The following is a 26,140-nucleotide window of genomic DNA, read 5'->3' as shown; positions in this document are numbered from 1 at the left end:
ATTGACTTTGAATAGTATTATAGACTAACGTTTGTTTTATCTATGATAGTATTAAACAAGAGGTAGGTATACTTCATTGTAAAATGTGAAGTATGTTTCTTTTTGTGTTTAGAAAGGGCTGTTGGTTTTTGTATTATGAATATACATACGCATACACATATAACAGTAACATGTGATGTGATGTGGAAAGCGAAAAGGGACCTCTTGTCGTCGATGCAAAATTTCCTGAAAGGCCGATATAAGTAAAGGTCGAAAATATCGAAATTCGGTTTTTATTGATTGTTATACCTCATGTATCATAGAACATGACAGTAATTGGTTTGAATATCGAATTTAATACATAAAAGATCGAAATAAATCATTGTTAGCCTCTGCACGGTCTGAGAAAAGGTACCTCTTGTCGCTCAATGTTATTTTTCCTACAGTTACTTAACAATGTACATGTTCTCTCACTGATTTGAGAAAGCAAAGTGGCCAATTCGCTCATCAGTGAGACAATGTTAACATTGTCTCACTCCAGATTTGCAACGTGAAGGCACGAAATAGTGAGCGCGTAACATGCAGGCAACGTCGTATGCGCGCGAAATACGTTGGCAGCACTGGCTGTAAATCAGCTGGTCAGCTGTTGTACTGTTGTATTTGTCACTTCACATTAAATGTTATATTAAAAGTTCACTTCTGTGTAAAAATAGGTTATGTTTCTTCACAAATTTATTTGTTTTATGGTAACTGTAGGAAAAGTATAATGTGCAACTCGAGTTCAAAGTACAATTGCCTCACTCGAGAAACCATTCCTCACTCGCCTACGGCTCGTGAGTAAGGATTTCTCTCGAGTGAGTCAATTGCTCACTTTTCTCACTAGTTGCACAAATAACTATTTCCTACAGTTACCTAACAATGTACATGTTTCTCACTGATTTGAGAAAGCAAAGTGGCCAATTCGCTCATCAGTGAGACAATTTTAACAAATAAATAAGGTCAATAAAGTTGGAAAATGTACCCTAGGGACACGTCATGGTCGTGAATTTCGAGACTTTAAAAATACGAAAAAAATACCTAGAACCTATTTAAAACCAAATAAATGTGTGTAACATGTTGCCCCCGTCCCAAAAAATATTAAAACACATAATAATAAACTACAAATCCAGTATCTACGAAGTAAAAGGCCAGGGACATGAAAACGTACGTTTTTAGATTTTCACTCAATTGCTCACTAGTTGCACAAATAACTATTGCTATAACAAAAGAGGCAATGCCCCACTAGAAAAAGGTGTTTCTATATAGTGGGGCCTTGCAAGAGGTCCCATTTCTAATAGGTAGTCACTTTATAAACAGACTTAAGTCCAAAAAATAAATTGTCCTGCATTCTAGAGGAAAAAATAGAGAACTACAACAAAGTTCAGTATAAATGGAGAACATCTAAAAAAATTTGCAGTCCCGACAAGAGGCCCCTCTTCTGAAATGCGAATTTTACGACATGCTTCAATAAAACAATTACCGGTATTTAAATGATAACTACCGGGAGTTAAGACAAAAATTTTGTTTGCCTCCAAAGAAGACATTATAAGCTTTCTTTTGATACCAAAATTGTTTCTTAAATACGAAAAAACTGTTTTATGCGTATTTGAAATTTTCAAAAGGGTTTTTCTCAAATGACCCTTTTCAATAACCCCATGGGAGAATAGTAGGCTAGTAAGGCTAGAAATTTGGAATATTTAATAAGTCACAGGAAGAGAGGATGATGTCTAAGCTACTATATAAATAAGAATTTTTACTGAAAGTAATTCAAAACTTCTACAAACTTTCCAAATGATTTTAAAATAAACAAAAGCCAACACAATCAATTACTACTTAACTAAGGTAAATGACCAGCATAAATGTTAAACTAAAACAAACATTGAAACAATTTATTATCTATTTATTTATTATCTAGAAATTCGTTCGAGGAGGAACAACCTTATATTCCATGGGCTGGAGTGGAGAGGAAAGAGAGGTTGTAGCGGGGCTATGGTTGTAGGATGATTTTGTAGTGAAGTGCTAAATGAGGGAGGTAAGACTTTTATCAACAGGGCACATTTGATTGGCAAAGATGGATAATTATTAATAGCTTATTTACCGTATTAGCCGATATAGACTACATTATGATGCAAGCCGAAACCCTAAGGGGAACAGGATACGCTGTACACCGTGACTACCCATTGGAGATATGGACAAAACGATCATACCTGGCAGCTGTTAGAACAGAAATCGAGAGAGTGGCTGGTAGCAACTTCATGATGTCCCTGTCATTTGACCAGTATCTATATATATAAAAGGCAAAGCCCTCACTGACTGACTGACTCACTTATCACTAATTCTCCCACTTCCCATTTACCTAGGAGGCTGAAATTTGGTACACTGATTCTTTAGGCATTAAATAGGAAAACTAAGTTGTTTTTATTCTGATCGGACTCTCGGGCTCCGCCCCAGTGGCTCTGGAGTTTCCCATGTTAACCTTATGAGTACTCATATTTTAATGGAATTAACGAATCTTAACAGCTGTTTCAATTAAACAAGTTGGTTCTGTTCTATGATGTGCAATAGCATTAAAGATACGAGGATTACCAACAGGGTGCAGCACTATTTTTTTTTTAATTTAGCGAACAAACTTTAACCAGGACGTGATTGAGCCATGCGAACGAGCTCACTTATGAAGTAAAACGGGGCAAAGCCCGCGGGTACAGCTAGTCATAGATAAAACATACTCCCTTGAGGAGTATGTTTTATCTATGCCAGTATCTAGTTGTCATTTGTGAAGGACTGTCGACCTCGACCAACATAGGAGGCAAGTAAGCTAATGGCAGGACAATACGGTGGAGCAGAGAAGCTGGAGGACTGGAGGAGTTGTTTCGACATACTTCACAGACTTTCTAAGACATTAACTTGCCCACTGATATCCATATATAAATCCCAAAAGTACCCATGAACTTTGAGAAAACTTAAAAGTCACACACTCATAAACCATATAGATACGTGAAACCTGCGCAAAACTATCCATTATTTCATAAATTGTCCATTAAGGTCGTATTCCTTTATAAAGGGAACTTTCCATGTACCTACCTAATGTTAAAAAAATACCTCAGGTGTGATTATTTGTTTGTATTACTGTATTCTGTTTTGTTTATTTCAGCTTAACTTAACTTATCAATTGGTTTTATTAATACTTATGAAGTCAAACGGGGTGAAGCCCGTGGGCAACAGCTAGAGTCTTCTTTAGTTGCTAAATTTGACTGCTTATCGTCTAAAAGTTTATTGAAACCGTCCATCAACTGTTCATACGATAACTCTCCTAACCCCCAACCATCTCTGCTCCTTGCTCGTTAATTGTCCTCTGCACCGTTCAGCGATGTGTAAGGTTTATGCCTTTTTCCACTTCGGTTTCGAGGTGTAAAAAACTGATTGATTTTATTCTCAGACATAAGAAAAAGTCGATCGCGCACTGAAACTACACTGTAATCACCACCACATCCACACTGTACCACGGACGGCCGTCCTGATGTGACACGGCCGTAAAAGCAATTTTATAATAACTACGGTCCGGAAGTGTTCACTGCTATGCAAATGGATAACTGAGCTCAGATGTCCTAGGTTTGCATTATCAGCGAAGATAACAACGTTTGTCCGCTACCTCAATTAATATTGTCCTTAAAATCAAGACCAGATGTGAGCCACTAGAATCCGCTACCACAACAGTTGAGCCATTATGTTTATTAAAATGTCATTCAATATTCAATGGAGCACAGTTCTACAAGTCACACACAGCATGTGGCCATCATCAAAATTCTTTTGTCTTTCTTAGTTTTCGATAATTTTATAATTCATGTGACAAAAAGGATGCTTTTAGTTTGCAGTAAGCGTTTCTTTCAATTTGGCATGGCGAAAAGAGGGCATATTCAACAGAAATTAGTGATTGACTTAAACCAGTTTAACCCAGCCAGATCACACTCTGTGGAGGGGCTCCTCAGTTCATCTTCATATGAAATGATCAGACAAGTGGCAATAGTGCTCGCATAACAATACAAAGGTTTCCGGATTGATTATGAGAAGAGCAGTAAGAAGCCTTTTGACAGTTTGAATCTGGACACAGCTGTCCCTGATCTTTGGGCTTTAAATAAACTAGCTATTACCCACCGGCTTCACCCCGTTTGACTCCATAAGTAAAACAAACCAAAGATTACACATGCTACGCAATTACAAAGATTACAAAATTTTGCGTAGCACGTGTAATCTTAGGTAATACTATTGATTGGTTAAGTTAAGCTGAAATCTATATATATAAAATCCAATGTATGTATATGTTTGTTTGTTTGTTTGTATGTTTGTTTGTTTGTCCTTTATGACTCCGAAACCGCTCGACAGATTCTAATGGAACTTTCAGGCATTATTAAGCATTATTCAAGGATGGTTTGTGTGAAGGTTGGTGCAGATCTGTCAAAAGGGCTCCGTCCCAGTGGCTCTGGAGTTTCCCATGTTACCCTTATGAGTACTCATATTTAAATGGAATTAAAGAATCTTAACAGCTGGTTCAACTAAACAATTTGACTCTGTGATGATCAATAGAAATAAAAGGTTACAAGATTAACCAACAGGGTGCAGCACTATCACTTTTTTAAATTTATGACAACAGCTAATTTGCAACCAAAGTGAGTGAGCGTAGCGAACGAACTTCAACCTGGAGGCGAGTTAGCGTAGCGAACGAGCTAACCTGAAGGCAAGGGAGCGCAGCGAACGAGCTTCAATCTAAAGGTGAGTGAGCATAGCGATTGAACTTCAAACAGGACGTGATTGAGCCATGCGAACGAGCTCATATTGAAAATGAACGAGCATTTGACATAAAACCACATTAGGACAGGACGACGTCTGTCGGGCCAGCTAGTAATAAATAAAACAGAATATAGCAATACAAACAAATAATCACACCTGATTTTAATAAGGTAATAAATTGAAAGAATATAACATACAAATAAGTACAGCTGAGGTATTTTCAACTTTACTAGTGTATTTGTTGCTCAAATTCGAGCAATTAAGCATTACAGGCGTTATTTTAAAACTAATAGCAGTCATAATTTCTGATGACTTTAAAAGATTCGACTCAAATATTATGGAAATACTCAAGATGTTCATAACAGATCGATATAATCGATAAATTGGTACCCGGCCTAGGTCTTAGCGTGCCACCGAGGGTCATAGCTACAGGAAAATTCGTTAAAAATATCTCTTTAGTTGTATAAGCTATACTGATTGGAAAATAATTATACAGTGGTGTCTTTCAATCTTTATTCACAAAATCTGAATTCATAGTTAAAAATTCAAGACACTTAGAAGACAGATCTGATAGAATTTTATGAGCTTCCATCCACCGGTTCTTGTCAGAATTGCAGTATGTTACAGTGTTTTCCACTGCTTTCCTCATCACCTTGAAAAATCTGGAAAGAAAGAACTTAAAACAAGACATAATAAATTTGGAGAGCTTGGTTTCAAATTATGTAGGGTTTTACACATACATGACTTCTTATCATGTGACACATGAATATTTTTGAATAATAATAAAATAATATTAAGCAAAACAAACCACTAACAATACTTACTGTAATTTATTCTATTGTTCAGCATTGTAGTACAGTATGATAATTTGTTTAATCTTACTGTAACGCTTTGATATGATAAATATTTTTGTTTTGTAAGCGATACAAAATCATTGGAAAGAAATTGAGACATTTAATGTTTTGTGGTAAAAAAATTAAAGACACCAATTTTCAAACCCTTAAAATCCCATTCTCATAGTTTAATTATGCTGGTTTGCGAACTCATTTGAACAAATGTAGGTTTACTTTTCGTACAAAATGTTATAAAAATCTGATGACTTTTTATCAGAGGCATCATACTAACAAACATATTATATGTAATATAGTACCAGGGGACCGAGCATTGCTTGTGGGTGTTTAATCTTTTGGGACGTTTAATATAAAACACAGATAATATGTGTGAGCTTACAGTATTCAATAGTATATTTCATCACTAGGGCCTAAAGTGACTCTTTTTGACCCGAGGTCAAGTTTTAGGAAAATGAGCGAGGGTTAAAAAGACACTTTTACCGTGTTGTGAAGTATATTTTTGTCATATTGCATCGTTAATTAACAAACTAAGCAAGAAAAAAAAATGTTTATGTAAAGATAACCTCTCAAAACAACTTCCAGCTGTTTAGTAAGTGATTCAATCATTTCGTCTATTACGATTGTGTTACAGTACATTATAGCATCGATATGTCGAGCTATCGACAACAATAGGCTAAAAAACCTTACCTAATAAATCAATCGATAAATAATTTCGGTCGATAATATGGCCACAATCAAAATTTAAAACTGTTTACAACAGCTGATTTTTACTCCCTAGGGACTAAAAAATGATTTTTACTCCCTAGAGAGTAAAAAATGCTACTTTAAACCCGCAACACATGCATTACAAACAGCTTCTTTTGCTGCAGTATGACAAAAAATTCATTTTCACAAACGGTTTCGTTCCTTCTCTCTGTTTAAAATATGACTGTGGTTAAAAATAGTAAAGGATCGGCCCTCCGTCAGATCATCATCTTTAAAAAGAAAACTAAATCGTAGAAATCATTATGTGGGACAGGCAAAAAAGGATGTTATAGTGTAACAGAGAAAACCCCTTTTTTAATTAGGTATATTTTTGTGGCTTACCAAGGGTATAATGATAAATATCTGTGATCAGAAAGAAAAATACTCTCCCCGCAGCAAACCTGTGCAGACTAAGCGAATTTCCATTTGTCTGGTTGGATTTCCACTGAAATATTTCCTTAAAATTGTCACATTTGTTTCCTATATACATAACATTAATTTGAATGAGTACTTAGGTTTGCTGCTACAGGGAAGGTAATAAGGTATGTTTTTTTTTTATTGAAATGTTGATAGCTTAGTATGAAATAAACAAATTTTCAAAATTCCATTAAAATATATCAATAAAACAGCAAACTACAACAGTTTACTTATTGTAATGTATCCATAAGAATAACATGGGAATTTTAAATTTACAATTTTTTGGAATTTTCTCCATAACTGTTAGGCGCATAACAACGCTACAGTATACTAAATTGTTTGGGTTTTTTTTTAGCTCTAAAAAATGATTTGGAAATAAAAAATCAAATTTTTTTTATTTTAAAGTCAAAAATGGAAAAAAAAACTGTTTTTACCCCATAAAACCTCCGTTCCAATACTCATTCGAATTAATGTAGGTTTCATGTTTTTACCAAATTTAATCAAAATCGGATCATTTTTGCTTTAGTTATCGTTCTAACGGACATATATATATATAGCCTATATGAATTTGAACGGATGATGTTTTTGGCCTCTAGGGACCTCAAAATGAAAAAGTAAATTGGTCCTGGGTCCAGGTCTTACCATGATTACTACGGTAATAGCTTATTCCCTATTTTCCCTATGGGAAATTCGCTAAAAAACACAATTTCTGGAAGATACCCGATTTTATTATGATATTTAGAATATTTAGAAGAAATAACAGTACCCTATATCAACTTATGTTTATTACTGTATGTAGACTTAGTAAAAAACAAACATAACTCATGAGATATGAAAAGCACCACACGATATTAAAGCCAATACAATCAGCAGCCGTGACAGCTTCATTGGAGTTGACTGTAAATGAGCTGTACTGGTACTGTACAGTGAATAAACTTCTGGGGAGCAACAAGGCCAATGTCTACATTATATCCAAAATGTGACCTTTTGCAAGTTTGTTGGATTACCAAATGTGCCGTTCCGGTAAATGTTGAATTATCAACATTGGACTGTAATGTTAGAAGCGATGCAACATAAAACTAGAAAGTGTACAAACCTAAAAACAGTGTTCCCCAGGGTAGCAAGGTGGGGTAACTGTAAGTAACACAACGTGACAACCTTGACTATACATAGCAGAGCAGTCCATATGTCAGGCAGCACGGTCCACATACGCAAGGCTGTAGCTCGACTACGAGACCTCAGTAGTCTGTCACTCCACATCTGGTGGTACAACTCAGCTGCATGACACACCTGCTGTGCCGTCTGCCTTACACAACTGACGATGTCACTAAGGGTCATCGCTAGCCCCAGCTCTGGTTTAGGCCTGCAAAAAAATCTTTAATCAACGGAAGAAGTAGGCTATGCGTGTTAAAGGTTTACTCAGAAATTCAATTGAATGCAAAGTTTTAGCTGGAGCTTCAACTGGACTCAGGGTACTGATTCTAACAAATAATAGCTTGCAACCTTCTGACACTATGCTTCCTTTTGCATTAGAACGAATGCAGTTCCCTATTATCCTGGCATTTGCAATAACTATCAACAAGGCGCAAGGACAGTCAATTTCTCAAAGTTGGAGTGTATCTCCCGAAACCTGTGTTTGAACACGGCCAACTCCATGTTGCCGCCAGTAGAGCAAAGTCTTTTCGCTTAGGTTCGTTGTAAAATGAAAACCTTTGACATTCCCTGAGATATAGAGGATATATAGGGACTATTTACGTGCTTAGGCATATCGCTCATAGGCAATGCCGTTCTTCAGTATGTGAAACAGCTACATTTAGAAACTGTACGTTGTTTAATAAACTCACACAATAGTGCGACCCCGGGACGTCCTAGTTTGTAGAAAACACTAAAATACAAGATCAGCTTTTGAAAAATGATAAGATATTTACAAGAAATGTTAATTATATCAAACTATTATGTACATTGTGAGTATTTCCACAATCTTTGAGTTGACTCTTTTAAAGTCATCAGAAATTATGACTGTTATTCGTTTTAAAATAACGCCTGTAACACTTCCAAATTGCTCGAATTCGAGCAACAGCTAGTACCTTTATAAATTGTTTCAATGTTTGTTTTAGTTTAACATTTATGCTGGTCATTTACCTTAGTTAAGTAGTAATTGATTTTGTTTTTTTTTGTTCGTTTTAAAATCATTTGTAAAGTTTGTAGAAGTTTTGAATAACTTTCAGAAAAAATTCTTATTTATATAGAAGGTTTTTTATTCGTATTAATAAAATAATTGACAGCACTACAATCTACCTTCGCACAGTGACTAGAGCAGACTGACTCATGACAAGGTCGTTGCCAGCTCCGCTCCCAAACCCTCAAAAACACAAATAAGATTGTTCCAAAGTTAACCGTGCCACTATGCTAGGATCACAAGAACGGTTTGTGGGCTGTTCCTATTTGATTGTATTAGTTTGATTTTGTTTAAATCGCGCCGCTCCGCTCTCAATAGCTGTTTGTGTGTTTTACCCTAATAAATTCAATTTCTGCCTACATTAGTCAGTGTTTTTACTGAACTACTTAAAACTAAATAGCGGGATCAATTTAGGATGAGGAATATTTAAAGGAATGCTAGGGGTGCAATACACGGTTATAGGTGAAAAAAATAATTCTAGGTTTTAAACACAAAAGTCACTTTGTAACTAATGTTTTGACATCTCCCTAGAACTCAATAGACTCTGATTTATATTCTGTTTTATAACTTTTCCACTTAGTGTTGAAGTTGCCATCACACTCCTACTATACCAGAGACCAGGTGCCCCTGTGTGACTGAGGTGATCCGATCCCTGCATATAGACATAGTTTTGTTGGATCAAGAATCTATCCCAATCATACATGGGACATAAACTATTTGCTTTTTTTGTCAGAACAAACTAGAAAATGTAAAACAACAAAAAAAAATTATGAACCTGTACAATGTAGGCAGATGACTGTCCTTTAAACAATCCCGCAGGTTTTGAAGTTTCTTATGGATGTCTTCAGAATGAGAAAACACAAGCTGATCTAGAGCAAGTATTGACTGGCAGGGAACGGGCTGCACAACAACATCAGCTGGTAGAGACCAGTTCTGCCAACCTTGCCAATGATCCAGAAGACATGTCAACTGTCTACACAGGCTGGCCATAATGTGAAACCGACTGTGATAGTTCGATGTGATTTGTTGTAGTTGAGAGCAGAGAGGAATATTGCACCCTTGGTAGATGTCACTTTGGTCCTGCAAGGAAATAGTTTTTCACTTTTTAGCGAATTTCCCTATAGGGAAGTAGCTATTACCGTAGGTCTCATGGTAAGACTTAGGCCCGGGACCGATTTACTTTTTCATTTTAATGTCCCCAGAGGCCAAAAACACCATTCGTTCAAATTTTTATATATGTATATATATATATATATATATATATATATATAGATTTATATATATATATATATGTGTCCGTGAACACGATAACTTGAGTAATTTTTATCCGATTTTGATGAAATTTGGTTTGAAGGTGTAAGGCGGGATAAACTTGAAAGAGTTTGCGATCCAGCATGATCGGACCATGGGAACAGGGTTTTAGGGGGGGTTTTATGTGGTAAAAATTGGTTTTTCTCACTTCTTACCCACAAAACACAAAATTTCCCAATTTTTCTCTAAACCTTCTTAAAGAGCTTAAAAAAACTAACAATTCAGTATATCAAAGTGTTTTTGTACGGTTATTGGTTACGGAGAAAACTAAAAAAAATGGTAAATTTAAAATTCCCATGTTAAGCTTATGGAGAATATTGTAAAATCTTGTAGTTTGCTTGTTTATGGATATATTTTTATCAAACTTGGCAAATTTATTTATTTTATAGTAAGCTATCAATATTTTACTAGAAACACACAACTTTATTAGTTTCCTTGTAGCAGCAAACCTAGGTACTCGTTAAACCTAATGTTATTTAAATAGATCAATTGAAAATCAATTCGGCCAAATGGAAATTCGCTTAGACGGCAGGTTTGCTGCGGTGGGGGTATTATTTTTACATGATGGGAGCAGTAGCTTCTGGATCATCATTAAATCAAGCAAATTTATAATTATTTTTTATTATGAGATGTACCCAATCACTGAAGTCAAAGCAAATAGAACTGGCGGGTCAAGGTCATGTTTTGTTTTGAAACTGGCCGCTGGTATTATTTAGCCGCCAGTTCTATCTGCTTTGACGATATAACAACCTCAACTTTCAGGTATAAGGAAACTTGATGTTTGAATGAATGAATGAATGATTAATGATATTTATTGGCACAAAATGTACAGAATATTACAGGATGTATGTACAGGTGCTTCGTCATGAATAAAATTGTCCTTATAGAAGTCGTCTCTTTCCTTCTAGGTTATATACATTTAAAAATCGTTAATAAAAATTAGACTATGTTTGGGTCTGAATATGTACTTTATTGAGATGGAGTCACACTAAGTACACAGGATCGTCTTACAGCAGCACATGGTACAATAAATCTTAACTATGCTTAATTACCATTATATTTTTATATTACTCGAATGAAAACTGATTAGTCAGTTATGCAATATTAAGAACACTAATAACACTAGGGATCTGCGGGTCCTTGATATTTTAAGGTGGGGTCTGTTTCAGCTGATTATCTGACTCTTGGGGAGTGTAGGCCTATATTGTGATCACAGAAAGTGACATGTCTCCGTACTCAAGATGTCAACTATTTCTTCCCAGCCATTGGAGACGTTCATGATTTCACCGTGATTGTAGAAGAAAAAGATGATGTTTCTGCGATCGCGCCAGATGTTCACTATTTTTCTGCGGCCATAGGAGACATTCATGATTCTACCGTGATCGGAGGGGACGAAGATGATGATGTTCTCTGTTTTCCACAACCACACGAGACATTTATGTTTTCACCGCAATCGCAGAAGATGAAGAAGGCAGATGTCAACGATTTTACTGTGACAGCAGATGATGCTTTCAATTACAAATTTTGTATAAGCTTATTAGTATATCAATCAATATATTTTTTTAATTAATTACAGTATTTCTAAAACTACCCAATTTTGATCCGATGCCCGGAGGTCAACATTTTTTACTCAACCCGAAAGAAATGAAAAATGTCTTGCCCCAATCTAAGACCCCTAATATTATTATCTAAAAATTACTAGCTAGTCTCCTAGGTTGTAGAGTAGCGTTACTGGCCCCATGAGGATCGATTTGAGGCTCAATTGTATTCTAAGATCATTTGTGGAAGTGTGTTACATCTCTAAGTTTATTTATTTTAACTGCACTATAAAAAGCTTAAGCATGGTTTTCTTAACTTAATGAAGACAGGTTTTTGAATCACTCACTGCAAATGCATCCCCACAGTTGCTATGAGAAGTGGCCAATGCCACACAAAACAAGAGATTGACTAGCCACTTAGGTACAGACTCCAGGTTGATCTCTCCGTGACTGAGACGATCCCTCAGTCTGGGACCTGAGAGACTAGATGTAACATCTAGAAGCAGCATCAACAGTCCACTGTTCACTACTGGCTCTGGTAAAATAGATGAGAGTATTACTAACCAATACAATAGAACAAAACAATTTTGACTCCTCTGTGACTCAGGCAGCTGATGATTAAACAGCTAACTGCAACGGCATATTTTATTTTCTGTTATATAAAAATATTATAATTTATGTTGTGTCCTAAATGAACTATGTTATGCGTTTAAAATGCACTAATTATTCTGTGCATGTGTGATTTGGATTGTACTGATGACAATTATCATTTAAAGTATCGTACGTTACTCGCCTGGTAAGCTTGAACTACCGTGCTTGCACAAAAATCCCCGGTAAAATACCACTTACCGGGCTAGTAACATAATATACTATAACCATCTACTTAACTTAAATTTTGCGAGTTTTTAGAGGAATTTACATAATCAGATTTTTAAATCCTTAATCCATACACTACTTTAATTCACTCAAGATTAATAATTTGTTTTGCCACATTACTTACTTAATAATTTGAATAAGGAATGCCTATGCAGGCATTTCTAAGTGGATTGGAAAGTAATAAAATTTATATTACAATTACAGGAATAAAAACTAACTTTGAGCTGGAGCCAAGATTTCATCCAGAGTTGTGTATAAAGTTGTAGATTCAGCAGTGAGTAGTCTTGCAGGACAGTCATTGACTCTGCAATAGAGCACTCTAAGGCAGTGCTCTAACTGTGGCATCAATAGTACCAGACTGTACCCATATCTAAAAAATAATTATAGAAATAATGATCAAAGGGAAGTGGAATTTACTATTAAAACTAAAGTATCTGTTCAGCATTACGTTGTTGTGGAGTTTATGGTGGTAAAAAATAGTTATTTGTGCAACTAGTGAGAAAAGTGAGCAATTGACTCACTCGAGAGAAATTCTTACTCACGAGCCGTAGGCGAGTGAGGAATGGTTTCTCGAGTGAGGCAATTGTACTTTGAACTCGAGTTGCACATTATACTTTTCCTACAGTTACCATAAAACAAATAAATTGGTGAAGAAACATAACCTATTTCTACACAGAAGTGAACTTTTAATATAACATTTAACGTGAAGTGACAAATACAACAGTACAACAGCTGACCAGCTGATTTACAGCCAGTGCTGCCAACGTATTTCGCGCACATTCGACGTTGCCTGCATGTTACGCGCTCACTATTTCGTGCCTTCACGTTGCAAATCTGGAGTGAGACAAAGTAATTAGAGTGAGACAATGTTAACATTGTCTCACTGATGAGCGAATTGGCCACTTTGCTTTCTCATCTTCTCTAGAGAACATGTACATTGTTAGGTAACTGTAGGAAAAGGTAATTAATATTTTTAAAAGTCTTCAAATCTCTCTAAATACAATTCACACAAATACCAATGTTCTTAATTACAATACACAATATTGAAAATAAAAATAGTTTACATTTGAAGAATATATAACTAACCAGAACTTTACTAGAATTTTTTTTTAAATACTGTAGAGTAAAATAACCATTCAACTCTTATATTATATCTTATGTCTCTACTGTGATTTGGGTTCTCATTAGTGATTGTACTGATGACAATTATGATTAATTTTCATTCAATTTTGTGAACTGTGTTCGACCCTAGCTCTAATGAAGTAACCTGGAATAATTTAAGTAATCCCTTAACTGAATATCTTAAAAGTGTGATAAAAATGTATAATTGAACAAACCTTTCCGATTGAAGCAAGCTTAACGTTTTTCTCCAAAATGTTTTACCCCTGTCTGGTATGAAGCGGGACATTTTCAACATACCTTCAATTTCTTCTAACCTACTTGAGATATCAGGAAATACATTTACAAGTTCTGTTTGAAAAGTTGAAACAAAGGGACGTTTTGGTACAATCTGAAAAAGAATTACACAATTATAAACATGAATTTTCATAGTACTTCACAAAATATTATATGTGTACGGTTGATTCTTAACGATTCAAACTGCACTTAATCTTCTATATCTATAGCTAATAAGGATAACAAACTTTTGAGAAAACGGTAAGCCACATACCTATTACCCGCATAACGTACTTGAATGAAAGGTCTGGATGAGAAACTTCCCAAAAAGAATCAGTTTTTGTATAAACCTTCTCTTCAGGGGACAAACCTTAAAGGTGTGACACATAGCGGAACACTATTCTAAAGTGTGAACAGTTTGCGAAGCCGTTGTATTTAATCACACTAGGGGTTGTCCAGTGGTCGAAAACTCAACCAAAAATATGTAATGAACAGACATAAAGTAATGGCAACCCATAAGGCCCAGGTAGATAGAATTTTTAATTAATTTTTTGTGCTCATTTTGAGCCTATTTTAATTTAGAAAGGGATTCTGCAAATCTACAGGCAAATATCTTTCTAACAGTATTCGTAGATTTCCCCTGTGAAGCACATGAGCTGAGATAAAAGGTTGTCAAGAAACATGCTTGCCTATATGATAGGATTTAAAATATTGAATATGTGTCAGCTGTTGCAATTGTTTTTTATTTTTTTATAGTAGTTCACTTTTCCTAAATTAACCTTTTAATTCTGCCATACAGCTGATTGCAAATTTATGAACCAAAGAGATATTCATAATATTCAAAAATATTATGATTATCAGAACTATTCAAAAGTAAATATAAAAATATATCGATATTTATCTGGTTTGACATTAATATTGCAATGATTTTAATTTGACCATTTTTTAATGATAAATAAAACAATAACATTAACAAAGCTTTTTATTCCTTAGTTTCCACTTGAATATTTAAGATTTAAAATAGAAGAAATATTAATTTAGGTTTTGATTATTGTTTTGTTTTGATACTTTTCATAAAATGTGTTTATCTTTTTGTATTTATAGTTTTATTATTGACTATACACAGAATTATTTATTAAATTATCAATAAAAATGTTATTGGTGGTTACAATAAAAAAAACTTATATAATTGATATATCGAACCAAACAAGTTTCGATATATATCGTTATTTATCCGATAATATATCGTAGAATCTTAGAACTTTGGTTCTCTGCGGAAGTATACCCAATAGTTTCAAATTATTATCGGCATAAAATCATTGAGTTTGTGGGGTCAAAATTAAGCTACAGTAAACCAATAGCTTCAAATCCTTCGAGACACCCTCTAATCTTGGCCCTGGCTCTGATACTGTCCCATTGATTCTACATGTGAAACATTTTTAATACAATCAAGAATTTAAAGATCAGGAGTAAGTGGTTTCAACATAAACCCATAGAAACATAGTACTTTGTTGAGGTTTGTTAAATGAGTATCTCCATCTGAATGAGGTCTGTTAAAATCAACTTTCTTTATTAAGCTCACTAATATACAAGACAAGGCACATGCAGGTTTTTTTTAACACAACCCAAACTAAAAGTAGCAAGCTTGGCGGTCTTGCTTCCTCTACCTACTTAATTAACTAATATAGTTATGATAAATAATGTCATCATAATCATAATGTTATATAAATGAAATAAAGTAAGCAAGGCTGCCAAAATATGAGCTTGTTTTGTGACGAAACAGTAAATTTCTAGTACTTTTAGTTTGGATTGTATTAAAAAAAAACCACATGAACTTAACATTATGATAATTGGCAAAGGAAACCCCTCTAAGGCTGATTTAAACTGTTAAGGCAAGGGTGTTAAATATATATTTCATAAAGGTCAAGTGATTTTAAAAAGAATATGACTACATCCAAGAAACCTTAATAAAACTTTAATTGAAGGATTCACATTATTCACATTTAAGGGAAACAACAAACCATCTGAACAACATTAGGCCTTTCAATTCTGCATTTTTTCAGGTAAATATAATTTACGTTATAACAATGACTAGCCAAATTAATTCAAATTGAAGCAAATAAAGTTGTGTCAGAGAGGTTATGCAGAGAATCAGGTAGTTTCAAGTAATGTAAACAAAATGTTATGGCTATAAAAAATTACTGAAATTTGTAAACGTACTGGCGACAATAGGTGGTACCATGCGGACTACATTATCATTGACTAAGATCAACATGGACAACCTAATGCGGCTATAAGTGGGAAACATTTGTAGAATACACTAAAAAACCAGATCATTTAAAAATGATAAAATATTTACGAGAAATTTTGATTATATGGAGCTGTTAGGCACGTAATCTATTAGTTGAGTCTTTTAAACTCATCGGAAATTATGATTTATATTTGTTTTTAATTAAGTTATTTGTTTTTCAATAACTACTTTACTTCTTTGCAATTGCTCGATTTTGAGCAACATGTACACTAATGTTTCATTAAATCCGAGCAAAGGTCGGTCAGTCTCCCGGTACTATGAACAAAAACACTATCCAAGCAAGTGATACCCACCTCATAATCTAGCAATATTTTCCCAAGGGAGGCAATGAGAATGACCAGTCCAGATACAAGGTGGGGATGAAGTTCTCCTTCAGAGACAAACCCGTGCCAAGCAACGTTGCGTAGGTTAAGACCTCTTGGACATCCCAACAATAGTTGTGTGAATACTATCTGCACAAAAATGAAATATTATCACCTGAGTGCTCACAAAACAATACAAGAGGCTAAATAACTTATTAATTGTTAATGTGTAAGTTAATAGTATATTTCACTACTAGTCCCGAAATGGGACTTTCATGATAAGTATTGAACGATACTTTTTATCACGATGAAAAAAACTACTTCATCAAACTTAAAAAGTTATCTGATATTTCGTAATCCATTCATTTTTTGAATCTAAACACAATACGGCTGTACAATTAATTTCAGTGTAAAATTCAGCTGATTGAACATAAACAAACTGCCAAAACAAACAAATAAATCACAATGGTTTGTTGTTAAATTTCAGTGTTCTCTACTCTATGTTCTGTCAGATTTATTCGTGTTTTTTAACAACTATTTAATCTAGTCAAAATTTGACATTAACACGTTCGCTGCGGCCCATCAAATGGCAAGCGTAGCCCCAGTGCGGCGCAGCCCTTATCATCGAACAAACCCGATTTTTCCGGGTGATTGACTTTCAAATTTCAGTCTGATGAATAGCAAATAACGTGTGGTGATGTCCTGATTTACAACGAGAGACGACGTAGTTCGCTAAAACACCCACAGATAGCAGCACTACTTGGAACGTAACCGGTCCCATTGTATTGCCAATTGGAGGGAGAAAGACGGGACAACAAGATGATTTTTAAGCTTGCCAGATGGTTATTTTACGGGGAAATTTACTACCAACCTAAACCACAACAAAAAGCAAGTCACACACTACATACTAACGTGGTATAGGTCCGCCTTCGACCGACGCTAGAGCAAAAACGAAGATATGCGAAAGGCATTGCCGAGCGTTCCCGATTGAGTACGGATGCACCATAGCGGCGCCGAGCACCGTACCCGATCGGGAACGGCCGCATACGTGTTTTAATGCAAGTTGTAAACTCTGTTAATAAAAATTCTATTTAAACAAATCATTTTTCTGTTATGTATTTTTAATTAAACACAATGGTGCTAGCTCCTTTTGAGCTAACCGGGAACTTCAGTTGTAACTTTGTTGATTTTTGGCAAAGTATTGTTTGTGTAGCGAAAGTAATGTTTATGTCAGGAAAAGTCAGCTGATCACTATTTGTTTTTGGTGTATGGAAATTGATGATTTTCGAAGATCTCAGCTGTATTGAAATGGGCTATTTTCCAATACAGAGTAATGAAAAACTACTAACATATGCTACACTATCAACCCATGTTAGTACACACTTGCTTAAGAGAAAAATATACATAAGTTCCTGATTCAAATTTTCTGTTAGTCAAATTTGAATGCTGCATTTTAAACTTATTATACTGAAATATTGCAAGTCGGTCAGGAAGGAGACCATTTTAGATAGCCAGAGAACTATAAAATATGGACCACACGTGCAAAAACCAATGTACAAGTTTTGAGACAACAAAAAATTATTGCTGTATTTATCTTGTGTAAAAAAAATACAACTCATGAATACCTCTAATCTATTTGTCCAGATTTTTTCTTCTGCAATCTGCCATTAGTCTATATTTTTTCTTTCCAACTGCTCTTTTGTCATCATCAAGAGTCTATATTGTTAACCTACTTATTGGGCATATTAGCTACCTAACTCTTGCAGTCTAGTGTCTTGTTCTTGCGGTTAACCAAAGACTGCAGGACTTATTACTTCCAGAGCATATAGCCGGAATTTATATTTTTATTTTAACATGTTTTTACTAATTCTGGTTATAAATTAAAGTACTTCCTAGACAATCTTGACAACATATTGTTTGTAATCTTTGAATTTATTTACCGTACATCGCATTTTACAAAAAAATACAAAACCAACTGAATTTTTGAATAGTTTAACCGTTTCAGGGCTTCCACTACACAAATTAATTTTAAAGGATAATACCGTGGTGATACTGATATGAAACCTAACCACTAAGGAATGAGGGTAAGAGCAATGCACAGACACTCCATACCAATCACAATCGTGAAGTACAGTATTAACAGTCAGTTGGTGAACAGATACTCATCCCCTGTATACTTTTACGTCCGTCAGAGACACTTCTGCCTTTTTCACTACAACGGCAAAAGCTCCCCACAACTCCTGCTTTTGCGATGACAATCAATAAGGCGCAGGGACAGTCATAAGTAAAGAAGGTGTTTTACTCCCAGCACCAGTGTTTGCTCTCGGTCGGCTCTACGTTGCTGTGAGCGAGCATGATCTTTTGCTGGAGTTAAAACCTTTTAAATACAAGGGAACAAGGAAAGTTTAGAATCACCGAACTGGTGTATTAAAAAAAAGTATAGTATACCGGAAACTCCTGATGTAAAATTTTATAACAAATGTATATTAAACATTTATGACCGTTTATAAATGTCATAAACCAACAAGTTTTTTACTTTTACTACCAGATCCCGTATAAGGTCTCAAATAGAGCCACTTACTACTTTTATTAGCGAATTTCCCTATAGGGAAGTAGCTATTACCGTAGGTGGCATGGTAAGACCTAGACCTGGGACCGATTTACTTTTTCATTTTGATGTCCCCAGAGGCCAAAAACACCATTCGTTCAAATTTTTATATATGTATATATATATATATATGTATACGTATATGTATATATATATATATATATACGTCCGTGAACGCGATAACTTGAGTAATTTTTGTCCGATTTTGATGAAATTTGGTTTAAAGGTGTAAAGCGGGATAAACTTGAATGAGTTCGCGAACCAGCACAATCGGACCATGGGAACGGGGCTTTACGGGGGGTTTTATGGGGTAAAAATTGGTTTTTCTCACTTTTGACCCTCAAAACACAAAATTTCCCGATTTCTCTTTAGACCTTTTTAAAGAGCTTAAAAAAACAAATCATTTAGTATGTAAAAGTATTTTTGTTCGATTATTAGTAACGGAGAAAATTAAAAAAATTGTAAATTTAAAATTCCCATGTTATTCTTATGGAGAATATTGTCAAATGTTGTAGTTCGCTTGTTTATGGATATATTTTGATCAAACTTTGCAAATTTATTTATTTTGTACTAAGCTATCAATATTTTACTCAAAAACAAACTTTATTAGTTTCCTTGTAACAGCAAACCTAGGTACTCGTTAAACCTAATGTTATTAAAATATATTTAACTGAAAATCAATTCAGACAAATGGAAATTCGCTTAGTCGGCAGGTTTGCTGCGGCGGGGGTATTTTTCCTCTTGCAGGCACATTTAGGATTTTTTCCCAACAGGTTTTTTCTTTCTTATTTGTTTTTTAATTTGTTTAGTCTTCCCTTTTCCCCCACCAAGTTTTGCTTTAGTTTTCACTATGTTAGTAACTGCCCAGGCGGCAGCTCTCTCACCAATACTAAGAGTCTGAAGCTTTTACGCTTTCCCAAGCTAATAAGCTGTCAGCCACTGATCTAATTTTACTATCCTTCGATCTTGAGTATGCTATATCGTGGTTTTTGCGTGCAGCATCCAATTTATTTATGCCTGGATCACCCCTTGCTTATCTCTTCCTTAAATTCGTTCCAGGTCCACAGTACTGATAGCCGGGTATGTGAAATTCTACAGGTGAAATACCCTGTGTCTATGTACAAGAAGATTATCTGTGTACATACAGGGTGAATAAAAAGTCAAGACTCTCCCATCTAATATTTTTCTAAGTTAGAACACAGTATAGTCTTCTTGTACACAGACACAGGGTATTTTAATTGTAGAACTTCACATACCCGGCTATTAGTACTGTGGACCTGGAACGAATTTAAGGAAGAGATTAACAAGAGCATAAATAAATTGGATGCTACAAGCACAAACCACGATATAGCATACTCAAGATCGAACTATAGTCAAATATACACAGATGCCCTTTTGGTGGTCGTGCAAACTTAGCACAAAGTTTCATTTTATGATTTTGAAAAGTTATAGTGTCCCCAAAAAATGAGGGATTATGGGCTACCTGGAGATTACTCTATATATATATATATATATAAGATATATTAAACTTCAAACACTACCTATTTAATTTTAAACAGTATGATTTAAATTGGCATTCTGTTAATTACATTTTTTAACCCGCCCTTTTAACAGTGTGTATCTGAATGTGAGTTTTTCAAGATCCGGATCCAGTATAGATATTTTCTTGGATCCGCCCATCACTACGAGTTTTTCCTCGTTATTTTTTTCAATCAACATGGTTATTTGGCAACCCATAAGGCCAATGTAAAAAAATGTTGATTTTCAATTAAATTTTTCCACGTAATTAGATTTTTGTTGGCAGTTTTAACTGCATCAAACACGTTTAAGGCCAGGAATAAGTTATTTAAAACATGTTAAGGAAATTTTCTAAGCCGTTTTTGAGACCTTTGTGCGAGCAGGCATGCAAGCAATCATTGCTCATATGAGTGAATAATATGATTATTATATTCCATTAGCAACTCAACTAAAAACTGTCTACTTACAGGCACTTTACCAAATACCCCAGTAAGTTCTGGAGTTTTGAGAAGATCTCGAAGTAAAAATGGAACTGGACTACTTTTTGACAAATAAACCTACAAAAAGAACAACCAATTGACAAAGACCGAATAAACTGACCAACAAAACATATTGTTTATTTGATATTTTATAACAAACAGCTTATACTTCATAACTTCACTAAAGCCCCTGTCACACGGAGCTGGTTCCAGCAGCTAGTTCTCGCAATGAGATCCAGCAGCTTTAGTTGCTAGTTCTCCAGCGCGCTAGAAGTCCTGTCAGACGAAGCTGGAGAACTAAGGGTGTGGTTCGTTTATTAGATTAGATTACTTAAAGCCAAATAAGGAAACTTAAGTCCAAAAAAATCCCCTCAACAGTGCATTTTATACTTCATCTGTATTGCCAACGGGCATTCTATAGAATGACTAGGCAAAGTTCATAATGAGCTTTATTTCATACTTGCCTCTATACATATAGATTATATAAATAGTTTACAGATTTGTTACAAATTTAATCAAAATCGGATTATTTTTGCTTTAATTACCGTGCTAACTGACTCATATATACATATTTGAACAGATTTTCTTTTATCCTCTAGGGACATGAAAACAAAAAGGTATACCGGCCCCGAATAAGGTAAACCGGAAATGCCCTACTGTAATATTCCCAACATAAATCTATTTTACACTCCTGTGAGCAAGCTTAAACGAGCATTTATGCCATGGTATCAACTGAGCTACTGATTCACCAACTTACATTGCCTAGTGCTCTCTCAAGAGCAGCAGTCAGGACCAGCACGGCTAGCAGTGGTTCTTCAGCATCTTTATGCGAATTGCACAAGACATTTGTTTGACAGTCTACCCAGTGACATAGCTGGTCTAGTGCTACAGATACACTCTCGTCCATGTCAAACATAGCTAGACCCGCCTCATGTACAACCTCCCACACAAGCTGCACTTTCTCCCTGTACCACTCAGCTGACTGTTCCAGAATATTAAAATCATCTACAACATTATTTAATGCAAATTTAAAATAACATGACAAGATATACGGATACGAGTAAAGAAATGAACCAATGAAATGGTTGTAATAAAACTCACAAGATTATTAGCTAATAATACACTAGACTACCTAATCTGGACTAGTTAACCAAGGATTCAAAATGAAATCCACAGGAGTGATTCATTCAAAGGTTGTAACTGGAGGCATATACACCTTTTTTTAGATTTTCATCTAATCATCATTTTTTATGATAATTTTTTCATTACTTTTTAATGTTTTCAGTTTTAATTCAAGCATCTTGTATAGGTACCGGTATTTAAAGAAATTTGGTTTGTCTTTTCCGAGTTTGTTTGGCTTTTCTACCCGACCGATTTAAATTGAAGGTGTGCACACACAGATTTGCCATCAAGCATCGGAGTTTATTTATAATCCCACTCGGCTTATCTAAACGAAATTTGCTCCCTGTGTATTTATTATAGGTATTTGGTTTCTCTTTTCTGAGTTTGTTTGGCTCTTCTACCCTACCGATTTTCATGATTGAGGTCTCAAATTAAAGGTATGCTTGCACAGATTTGCCATCAAGCATCGGCATATATTTATCTATAATCCCATGTGGTTTATACGTAAATGAAATTTGCTCTCAATGTATTTCTTCTCTTCTCAATTCAATTTGAAGGCATGCACACAAAGATTTTACATCAAGCATCGGCATATATTTACCTAATGTATTAATCAGCCAAAAAACATAATTTGATTCATTTTCAAATTCTTCAGTTTCACCAGTTATAACTATATAATCCTAAGGTCTAAGAACCTTCAGTGAAATACCGACTTCATTTAAGCTATTAGTTATTCAAATCGGACGAGTTTCAAGCAAACGCAAGGTGAGCAGCAACCAACATAAAAATTATTTTTCATAAGGTTTTTCCAAAAATTAATAGCTCCAGTATTGTTAATTTTTTATATGTTTTAGGCTCAAAATAATCAGTAAATTATAGGCTTTAATTTGAGCTATTACGTTCTCAATTGAGCTATACACATTCGATTTTTTTATCGGCCAATTAAAAAATCGGTCAAAAATAAATCGACCTTGATTTATGTCTAGGCGCACACGTGGCGATTTTTTAGCCAAAAAACAGGTTTTTTAGTGTGTTAAGCTATCCTAAAATGGTATTGTTTAATTAACCTGTGTTTGTGCTGTTCTAATTAGATGAAAGAAAAAAAGAAGATGACGTACATATTGGTTTCAACCGATAGTAAGTCAGAGACTTTTAAACTGTACACTTGTTTACATGATGACAGTAAAAGTTCTTTAATTACTATAGAATGTCTGTTGAAAGTTTTGTTACTATTAGTTGGAAAACGGATAACTTACAAAAGTACCACGATGCGACTACCTGTTCCACCAGAGGAAAGACAGTCAGTAACTCTAAGATAAGTTATTATTGAACCACACTATACCACATTTATTCAATAGAAATTAATTAATGTATTATTCAAAACCTGGAGAACAAGTGACTGGCCGATTTTTTAGTTGACTGTGTGCGCTGACAGGTAACAAACTGTACGTTACAGATTATCGGCTGACAATATCGCCTCGCCTCGCCTACGAATCTGCAGAATTTAAAATCGAGGCAATTTTCGATCGCCTGTGTGCGTGCTTCCATTCTAATACATGATGCACAGATTGGCCGATGAAATAATCGCCTCAAAATAATCGCTCGTGTGCACCTAGCCTTAAGCTAAAAATACTGTATTACTCAATCAAAAATTTGATTATTTCTCTGATATTATATTTATTTTAACGCTGAGGAGCAACATGGATCCTCCAGTTGCAATGATAATATGTGGGTAGAACTTTTTCCAACTGTATATAGATTCCAGTTCATTTGTGCTACCTAATTAATTAAAGGTTGCAGTTGTGTTTTGTTTTGTACTTGTGAAATATTTCATTTTGTGTATTTTTGCTCCATCAGCATTTTTACACGCTTTTTGTAGAGGAACATTCCACTTCCAGATCTTGTTAACACTAACGTTGATTTTTTGTTGCGGTACAAAGAAACCAATTTGGAGGTAGCCTATCCAGAACAAACTTGCAATACTTGTTTACATTGAGGCAAAAACCAAAACACACCATATTTGTGATGTGGCCCGGTTTTACCCTTGAGACCACAATAGTGGTATTACTCAAAATCAGGTTGGTACCGGTACTCAAAATGTTATAAATGTCTTGAGAATGAAAATTGAAAAGGACCTTGGTTGACAGTTAGTATGCAGTGGGCTGTCAAGGGTAATTTGTCTTTTAAGGAACCTTGTGCAGCTGTTCCTGAAACTTACATCAGGACGGCCTATTTTTTTTTTTTCAATCAATTCTGAGCTGTCCTGATATTGTGGGGAAATGCCAGTCAAATTGCTGATGTTCTAAAATTGCAAAAGAAACTGTTACAATCTTATATAGCTACAAATCTCCCTTGAGAACATTGCAAGCTGCTCACTGTGATGGTTTGTTAATATTTGGTTGTTTGTTCAATGTTAAAAAAACACCATTGACACTCATGTAACTAGGTCTATCATATACACAACCACAATACATGAAATAAGCATTTTTTAGATAGATGAACCATTTTGCATGTTAAGTAAAAGTCAAGTAACAACCGCTACTGTACCAGTGTAGGCCTACTGGTTTACAGCTTTTTAACACTCTTTGTGCCTACTCTAGAAAACTGGGGTTACGATTATTTAAGAGAGATTATACCACATGGCTGGTTGTAAACACTTTTTATAAGATGAATGATTTTTTTGTCACACTGCAGCAAAACAGGCCGTTTTTTTTTATCCATGTTGTGGGTCTAAAGAAGCATTTTTAGCCTCTAGGGAGTGAAAATTGTTTTAGCCTCTAGGGAGTAAAAATCAGCTTTTGTCAACTTAGTAGTAAATATCGATTATAAACAAAATTGCATGTATCGAAAGTATCTATGGATTGTTTAATCGATTATAGTTAAATGTTGCCTTACTGTAAATAGTTTGACATATCGATAGTATAATGTACATTACCACAATCGTAATAGACAAAACAATTGAATAACTTACTGAACAGCTGCTTGTTTCCATTAGCAAATTATATTGAAAACAGGTTAGAAGTAGTTTTGAGAGGTTATCTTTAAATGAAAACTAATTTAGCCTGTAACATGTTTGTTCAAATAATGGTGCGATGTGACAAAAAAGATAGCCTAGTTCATCACACAGGCAAAAAGTGTCATTTCAACCCTCGCTCATTTTTTTTACCTTGGATTCGCCTCGATCGTAAAACTTGAACTCAGGTAGAAAAGTCACTTCAGGCCCTAGTGATGAAATATACTATTTTTTATTAGGAATAATTGTTTTGTAAACTATTTCTCTTTTACACATTATGTAAAAATTGTACTCATTGACTAGCCATTTTTAAATGCAATTGATGCTTTCCTTAATTTAAACATTTTTAGCCTACCCCTGACATTATCTGTTCTTTTCTAAACATCTTGGTTCTTTCTGTTTTGATTCTGTATTCAGCATTTTACTGTCATTGTTATCACTAAAATTTTAAACTTGTTAGGCCTACTATTTTGTTTTTAAGTCAGTACTTATATTGTAAACTCAGTGTGTTAGAAACAACCACTTGACTTCGTCTATTACATTTGTGAAAATTTTAACTGACAATAAAGATTCTGATTATTTTTTACTGCAAAATCAACGGTCAATAGCCTTCTTTCTATTAATACAGGGTTTAAAAATTTGACAAGCATAACTTTAAGATTGTACAGTTTTA

The 26,140-nt window shown here is 34.7% G+C and overlaps 1 protein-coding gene across 1 annotated transcript in view; it reads right to left on the bottom strand.

Moving 5' to 3' along the window:
- Positions 1-5,308: 5,308 nt before the first annotated feature.
- LOC128993964 (endoplasmic reticulum membrane-associated RNA degradation protein-like) overlaps positions 5,309-26,140 on the bottom strand; it is a 30,889-nt gene continuing 10,057 nt past the window's right edge. The window contains exons 2-10 of the mRNA XM_054418109.1: positions 22,090-22,337; positions 21,321-21,410; positions 16,719-16,877; positions 14,057-14,229; positions 12,938-13,089; positions 12,191-12,378; positions 9,770-10,074; positions 7,912-8,178; positions 5,309-5,465 (exon numbers count right to left, since the gene is read on the bottom strand). Coding sequence (XP_054274084.1) covers positions 5,309-5,465; positions 7,912-8,178; positions 9,770-10,074; positions 12,191-12,378; positions 12,938-13,089; positions 14,057-14,229; positions 16,719-16,877; positions 21,321-21,410; positions 22,090-22,337 — 1,739 coding nt within the window. The remainder of the gene's footprint in view (positions 5,466-7,911; positions 8,179-9,769; positions 10,075-12,190; positions 12,379-12,937; positions 13,090-14,056; positions 14,230-16,718; positions 16,878-21,320; positions 21,411-22,089; positions 22,338-26,140) is intronic.

This window comes from Macrosteles quadrilineatus, unplaced genomic scaffold (assembly GCF_028750875.1).
Source record: "Macrosteles quadrilineatus isolate MER2022 unplaced genomic scaffold, UCM_ALF_1.0 Scaffold_5__1_contigs__length_97177068, whole genome shotgun sequence".
NCBI classification, from domain to species: Eukaryota; Metazoa; Arthropoda; class Insecta; order Hemiptera; family Cicadellidae; genus Macrosteles; species Macrosteles quadrilineatus.
The sequence above is the reverse complement of the archived record's forward strand: the minus strand, read 5'-3'. Positions and strand labels throughout refer to the sequence as shown.